Source organism: Quercus suber, unplaced genomic scaffold (genome assembly GCF_002906115.3).
Source record: "Quercus suber isolate HL8 unplaced genomic scaffold, Cork oak 2.0 scaffold_674, whole genome shotgun sequence".
Taxonomy (NCBI): domain Eukaryota; kingdom Viridiplantae; phylum Streptophyta; class Magnoliopsida; order Fagales; family Fagaceae; genus Quercus; species Quercus suber.
Window position 1 is genome coordinate 885 of NW_027070115.1, and position 7,202 is coordinate 8,086.

Sequence of the window (7,202 nt, forward strand, 5' to 3'; positions counted from 1 at the left end):
ATGGCCTGTAAACCTGCATGAAAGCCTTACCTGCAGTAGAAGTAGTTGTAAGCAAACTGAAAGATAAGAAGTTAGATATACCTTTGTGCATAATTTTTTTGTAATTCTTTTAGGCTATGTCGTTTTCATTATTGTGCGCAATAAAATACCATTTTTATAATAATAAAAAACAGTCAAGATATAATCATGAACAATGTGGTCTTCAAATTTCAATAGAACACAGTAATACATAACCTTTTAACTTATGGAGCACCATTCAGTTACATAAAAAAAATTTTGATACATACCATTCAGTTCCATAACTAAGCGTACCATATTTACAAAATCAGACAAAACAGATTCAAGAGTGTAAATGTATTACACAAATAAACCAAAGCAACTATATCAAAACCAAGTAAAATACATAGCATCAATTAACCAACTCAAGGGCTATAGAATACAACCATTATTTGATAAATAACACAGAAATTTCAAAAGGTACGTTTGTTTAAAACTCCCAAACTCCATGAAGTACAATAGATGTTAACTTGAAAATAATAAAACAGTTCCAAGGCATTTAAACGGTATATGGGAAGTCAAAATACTACAATATTTTGAAAGGAAAGCAAAGAGAAACGGGGATTAAAACAGTAGGGAAAACAAAAACTCCAAATGACAATTTTAAGATTCTGGTCTTGTAGTTTCCAAACAGTAACATTTCATCATATAATATAAAGACGCCATTTGCATCAGCTCCTTAAACTTCAGAAGAATCACCAGGCCAGTACTAAAAGACTGATGCACCTAAGTAGGATCTGCAAAATGAATAAGAAAGCATGAAAAAAGATTTCATGAAAACAAATGAAGGTTTTTAAGACCAGATCCTTTACAGAAAGGGTTGAGCGGATAAATTAGTAAAATATATGAGTAAAGTTCAAAAAAACAATTATGTGGTTCAATATTTAATCAAGATTGTGGAAAAATTTATCTGATAACATCCTTAAACCTATGAACTCCAAAGAGAAACCATCCTTGATAAAATATGAAGAAATAATGGTGGCACAGAACAGAAAACAGTTTGAAGAATTTGCTAAAGATGTAGTTTAAAATGTAATCTATCACTTACCTTTGTAGAGAAAAATAAACATGAAATCCATGCGATAAGAAAATTAATAGACATGAAATCCATGTGATAAGAAAATTAGCTTTGAAATTAGGGAGAAAAAGGACAGAAACATTGAAGTTGTATTAAACCTGGTGAATAAAGGCAGAAGATGATTGCAATTCAAAATGTAGAAAAACAAACTGGTTCTTGATGCTAATGCAGGACCATAAAGAGGTCCCCCCCCCCCCCCCCCCCCCCCCCCACCTATCCCTCCCCCCCCCACAAACATACCAAAAAATTAAGGTCACTATTAGCTCTTCCTGTAAGCATGACAACAGATACAGCATAAGGCGAAACTACTACTTTTCAAAGATATCCACACAAGACAGGATTAAAAAGCAGACAAAAATCACAAAAATTTCAAGTGGCAGTGAGAATTACTACATAACGGTATGCAATACACAAGCTGCATGCATGCACAAATAAATGCATACATACATGTATGGGTACTTAAATGCCTCTAGAGCTCTCTTATATTGCAAATCATCAACAGAAAATTCAGAAATAAAGTGGTCCATCCAACTCTAATTGTCAAGAATGGGAAAATCAAGAAATACATTAAGTGATCAATGACATCGAATCAATCCAACACTATGGTGGTTTCTTTGTCCACATCCTTTAACATAAGTATCTTACTCGTGAATAACTGGTTCCAGCTTATAGAGTCCTTCCTTTACCAAAAGTAGAGCACCGCCAACATCGGAAAAGGATAATACAGGCAGAACAAATGGTATAAAAACATCGGAAAAGGATAATACAGGCAGAACAAATGGTATAAACATACCATATACCATATAATATAACAGCACAGCATCATGTTAGCCATTGGAACAATGATAAATAACAAACAATTTTTTATCCTTAGCATAATTTCCATACTTCTCTACAAGTTAGAATCAATTAGTATATTACCTAAGGCACAAAACTATAAAGGAAAGAGTGTGAACCTGCAATACCTGAGGGACAATCTAGTGCCCCATGTAAGGAGCAATGTTACCATACTGCCCAGCTCCATGCTGGCCCCTTCCAGAACCGCCTTGACCCATCTGTTGACTCGGGTAACCACCCTGCAATCCTCCTTGATTTCCATACCCTCCAATCACTCCGGGACTAATATTTGTCTGGCTCGGATAAGCACCCTGCATCCCATGCCCCGCTGCAGCAGGCACACCCGGGTTCACAGCAGCTGCAGCCGAACCAAGCGTCCCCAACAAATTAGTCAACCCCAATCCAGCACCCTGACTAGCCAGCAACGCCGTTATGGCCTGTCCAAGTGCAGGATTCAAAGCCTGAGCTGCTGCAGCACCCTGATTATACCCCATTCCCGCTCCAGCTGCAGCAGGAGCCATCAAATGACCCGGCCCAGTACCAGGCGCTCCAGCAACATATCCAGGATTATCATTCCTCTGGAATGGCACAGTATGTGGGTTCGGGTTCTGGTGATGCTGGTGTTGCTGCTGTTGCTGATGTTGATGCTGCTGAGACTTGTTTGGCTTGGGACCATCAATAGCCCTCTGGCAATGCAATATATGGCCCTCAAAATTCTTGTGAGGCTCTTCTAGAGCCTTCTTAGCACTCTCAACTGTCTTATAAACAAACAAACAAAACCCTTTTGGCTTCCCAGTAACCTTATCAAGTCCCAACGGTCCTTCTTCGATTTCTCCATACCTAGCAAAGAAAGCGAGCAATTTCCTTGGATCCAACTCCGCCCCAACATTACTAACATATATCTTCTTCTGCGTATACTCCGACAACGGCGCCGCGGGGGCCGCCACCGAAGACGTAGCTGCTACCGCCGCAGAATTACCCATCGGAACAGGCCCAATCGTCGCCAGCTGGCACGCCGTCATCCGATTTCCGATCTTTTTCTGAGGCTGCTTAAGAGCATTCCGGGCGCCACGGCGGCTCTTGAAGAGGATGAAACCGTAACCCTTGGATTTACCTGAGATCTTGTCGCAAACCGCCTTGCAATCTTCGATCTCGCCGAACTGCTTGAACACCGAGGTTAGGGTTTCGGCGGTGGTGTCCCAACCGAGACCGTGGACGAAGATCTTGCGGTGGGCCGGGTCCTCATCCGCCACCTTTCGGATCCGATCCGCCACATCACGGTGCTTATCCGCTGCTTCGCGGAGTAGGTTTATAATCTGGTCCTTACTGAAAGGTTCCAGAAGGTTCTGTATCGGCTCATCGTCGTCTCCGTCGCCGTCGTCGCCATCAGCGCCGGCTGAGGTGGAGGTGGAATTAGCCGTCTGATTGGCCGCATTTTGTTGTTGTTGTTCCTCGTCATCTTCATCGTCTTCGTCTTCGTCTTCGTCTTCTTCCACTTCTTCTTCTACTTCTTCTTCAACTTCCTCTTCGACTTCTTCGTATTCGATGTTTTCTTGTTGTTGCTGTTGCTGTTGCTGCTGCTGCTGCTGCTGTTGTTGTTGTTTCTGTGGAGGTTCGATTGTTGGTTCGCCGGATTGGGTTTGGGAATCGAGCTTTCGCTTCCTCGCCATTGGTAGAGAGTAGAGAGAAAGCTTAACAAGTGTGGCTGAGAGACAAAGCTAGGGTTTAGGTTCTTTGGAATTTTGGATTGCCTTTACTTTCAGTTCAGCTGAGCTCGGTTTACAATTGCACTAAAAAAAGACAAATTTTACGTTAACTAACTTCAATATATTTTTGTGTTTCTCAAAAAAAAAAAAAAAAAAAAAGCTTCAATATTTTCAATCATATGCCTCTTAAAAAAAAAAAAAAAAAAAAAAAGCTTCAATATTTTCAATCATATGCCTCTTTTTTTTTCTTTTTTTTTTCTTTTTTTTTTCAACTTAACCCTTTGTCTACCTGTATTTAGTTATGTTTGGTCTCTGTTACCTACTTTTGGTTTTTTCGTTAAAAAATAACTTTTACCACCAAAACATAACATAACACGAATAAAAAAGTTAAGGTTTGAATTTTTAAAAGAGCTTAGGTTATAGAAACAAGGCAATCTCTACACCTTATAAACCCTACTATTCTTCATCAACAACCACCACCTCAAGCACATCGAGTATATATAGAAGGCTCGCATGTAGGGAGTCACTGCCACCACTTTGCTTAACCGAATACCCTTGCTCGATTATCTCACCAGAAAAGTCTCCTCCTCCGATTCGGTACAATTGAACGACATCGTTAACGTAAACCCCCAAAAGTTCCCCGATTTGCCCCTGAATTCTTCGGTATTTACGTCTAAGCCATTTCCCCCAAATTTTTCCGAGCAAAACAACACCTAATTGCCCAAACATAAGGTTGTCGATTTCACGACAACGATAGTGGCCTCAATGGAGCGGCCGTTGAAGGATCGAGAGTCATTGTTGGAGTGTAAGCAGAGGGATTTCCACAGCGTTTTGGTGGCGTCGACGACGCTAGAAGAGGAGTGGCAGCGAGTTGAGTTGCAGCAGAGGAAAGATGGGCTCGTTACGAAGAATTGACTAATGGGTTCGAAGTAAACTCAGTATGGCATTGATGAGTTTTACCACCAACGGCGATGGTGACCTCGATTTCACGGCGTTGAGACAGTGCTTTTTGAATTTTAGCGTGACAGATGAGAGAGATATTTTCTTTTAGTGTTACAAAGACATTTTGTGCATTATTACAAAGTTTTCATGCTTTTTCATTCCCAGTCAACAAAAGAAAGAGTCTTAATTTTGATTTCCACTCTATAGTGGGTCCCAATGTAGAACTTTTTTGACGGTTCATCATAAACAATCTTATCTTTCTTGCCTTTTTCCTTTCTTCATTATTTTTCAAAGGAATTTCAACAAAGGACCAGTAGTTTGCATAGAGACACAAAACCCCAAAACCCAAACTCTTTCAAAAAATTCAAACCCTAACTTTTTGATTCGTGTTATGTTATGTTTTGGTGGTAAAAGTTGTTTTTTAACGGAAAAGCCAAAGATGGGTAACAGAGACCAAACGAAGCTAAACATAGGTCGATAAAGTGTTAAGTTTTAAACTACGGGTAGGCAAAGTGAAAACAGGTCAAACCACAAGTGGGTTTACTGTAATTTCCCCATCAAAATAATATACCATTTTTCCCTTGAAATTTTATTACTATTATTTTAAATTTTAAATATTTATATTTAAATATTTTATAAATAAAATAATTATCAATTATTTTGAAATTTTGTAACCTCTCCATGTTAGAAAACAAAATGCTAAAAATATTTACAAAGTTTATTATATAAAACTTACAAACTAATCGTATGACAATTAATATGAGATTGGTATTTTTTTTTTTTTTATTTTGGAGATCTAATAGGTGAGTTTCAACCACTAATAAATAAGAACAAAATTTAGGTATAGTACTTTAAGTGCTGTTTCTTAGATTCACTTCTTAAGATTTAGCCATCTGGCTACATAATTAAAAAATATACTTCCATCCCATTAGGAAAAATTCACATGATAGAATTTTAAGATGGAAACCTAAGCAATAGCACCTAAACATTGTATTTAAGTCTTGCCCAATAAATAAATACTTGAATTATATTTGGTGCTTAGGACAAGTTAGTTGGTAAGATTTATATAGTAAAATTTGTAATATCTCTAACATCACTCTTTTAGAAAATGTCCATTTTATATTGTCCCTTTAAAATTTTAAGATCTGATTCCAATCATGAGAATAGACAAAAATTGAAATGGAGAGGAGTTAGAGTTACAAATAGAAGACAATTTCAAAGTGTACCAATATTGTTAATTTGTTATGTTAAAATTAACAAAAAGTGACATAATTAGCCCAATTAAAAATTATTATGTGCCTCTTAAAATTAAAATACTATATATATATATATATATATTAGAAAGTGATGTCTTAGATTACGATCTCTATTTTTAAAGTATGTCCTTCAAGTTCATTAAGCTCACCACCCAATTGTCCTTGAAGGAGTGAATTTTTTTTAAAAGAATTAGGTGAATCAAATAATAATATATGTCCCTTGGAGAACAAAACCTAATGTTCCTCTAATTAATTTATGACCTTTGTCACCAATAAAAATTAACCATGTATAATTCAACCTCCTCAAGGCTCTTATAAATAGAAGTAATCATTAATCTTATGGAGGGTTAAATACTATCAAAAGTAGGAGAAATTATACAGTCATCTTGGTGGACCATATCACTTGTCTACCATTCCACTAAAAGACTCATCTGTTTAAAATTGCTAAGTCAGCTTAATAAAAAAATCAATTTCTGTTTAAAATTTTTTTTATCATAAACTAACTCAGCAATTTTAAATAGGGGAGAGCTTTTTAGTGGAATGGTGGACAAGTGACGTGGTCCACCATGAGAACTGTATAATTTTTCCAAAAGTAGAAATGTTCATGGTGCAGTTTTGGTCCATTTTTATTACCACATTGCAAGGTGCGGTTTGACTAAAACCATCACTACACCGCACCTTAGTTTTGCAGTCACATATGCGTTTTTATATTGTGTATTAGGGTGCAGTTTGGTTGGTTTTGGGCTGCAACATTTTCCAGAATTTTCGGTTGGTTTGGCCTATTCCAAAGCTAGTTTATCCTTTGTTTTGGCCAATTTTTAAAATGTTGTGCTAGTTTTTCTTTGTTTTTGGCTAATTAAAAGTAGTCCAACAATTTTTAGGTGTGAAATGCCTCATCTTTATATTTAAAGGATCAAGTCATCAACACCTAGTTCATAATATATATATATATATATATATGTATGTATGTATATAAGTGCGGTACGGTGCGATTTTGTGTAGTTTTCTTAACACAAAACTACATACCACACCACACCACACTCTGCGATGCAATGTGGTTACTCTATTTTGCAGACGATTTTGGTAGTTAAAAGTTTTGAAAGTTTCTACGAACTTCAAGAATTCCAAACATTGAAACTTTATTGGATTCAAGACTAAATCTATAAAAACTTCCACATCTAAATCTTCAAATACTAAGGGTCTATTTTGTAACGTTGTTCTAGTAACGTTATTTGTATTTTTTTGAAAATACGTGTGGATGAAAAAGTATGTGAAAATACGTGTAATGTTGTTTAAAAACTTAAAATTGTTGCTCAAATATCCATA

The 7,202-nt window shown here is 36.8% G+C and overlaps 1 protein-coding gene across 2 annotated transcripts; it reads right to left on the bottom strand.

The window, feature by feature from the left end:
* Window positions 1-384: 384 nt before the first annotated feature.
* LOC112025393 (UBP1-associated protein 2A) lies at window positions 385-3,787 on the bottom strand. 2 transcript variants are annotated; one of them, XM_024058065.2, is made up of 2 exons: window positions 2,101-3,787; window positions 385-794 (listed from the first exon to the last, which is right to left on the bottom strand). In XM_024058065.2, exon 1 carries the CDS (start codon window positions 3,640-3,642, stop codon window positions 2,113-2,115), a length of 1,530 nt encoding a protein of 509 aa, XP_023913833.2. In that variant the 5' UTR covers window positions 3,643-3,787; the 3' UTR covers window positions 385-794; window positions 2,101-2,112. The 2 variants fall into 2 exon arrangements, with proteins under 2 accessions (XP_023913833.2, XP_023913834.2); XM_024058066.2 differs by having other exon boundaries at window positions 2,092-3,787.
* Between the last annotated feature and the right edge of the window lie 3,415 nt (window positions 3,788-7,202).

Coding starts and splice junctions, on each gene's coding strand:
- LOC112025393 (XM_024058065.2), bottom strand. CDS start 3,642: ATGGCGAGGAAGCGAAAGCTCGATTCCCAAACCCAATCCGGCGAACCA.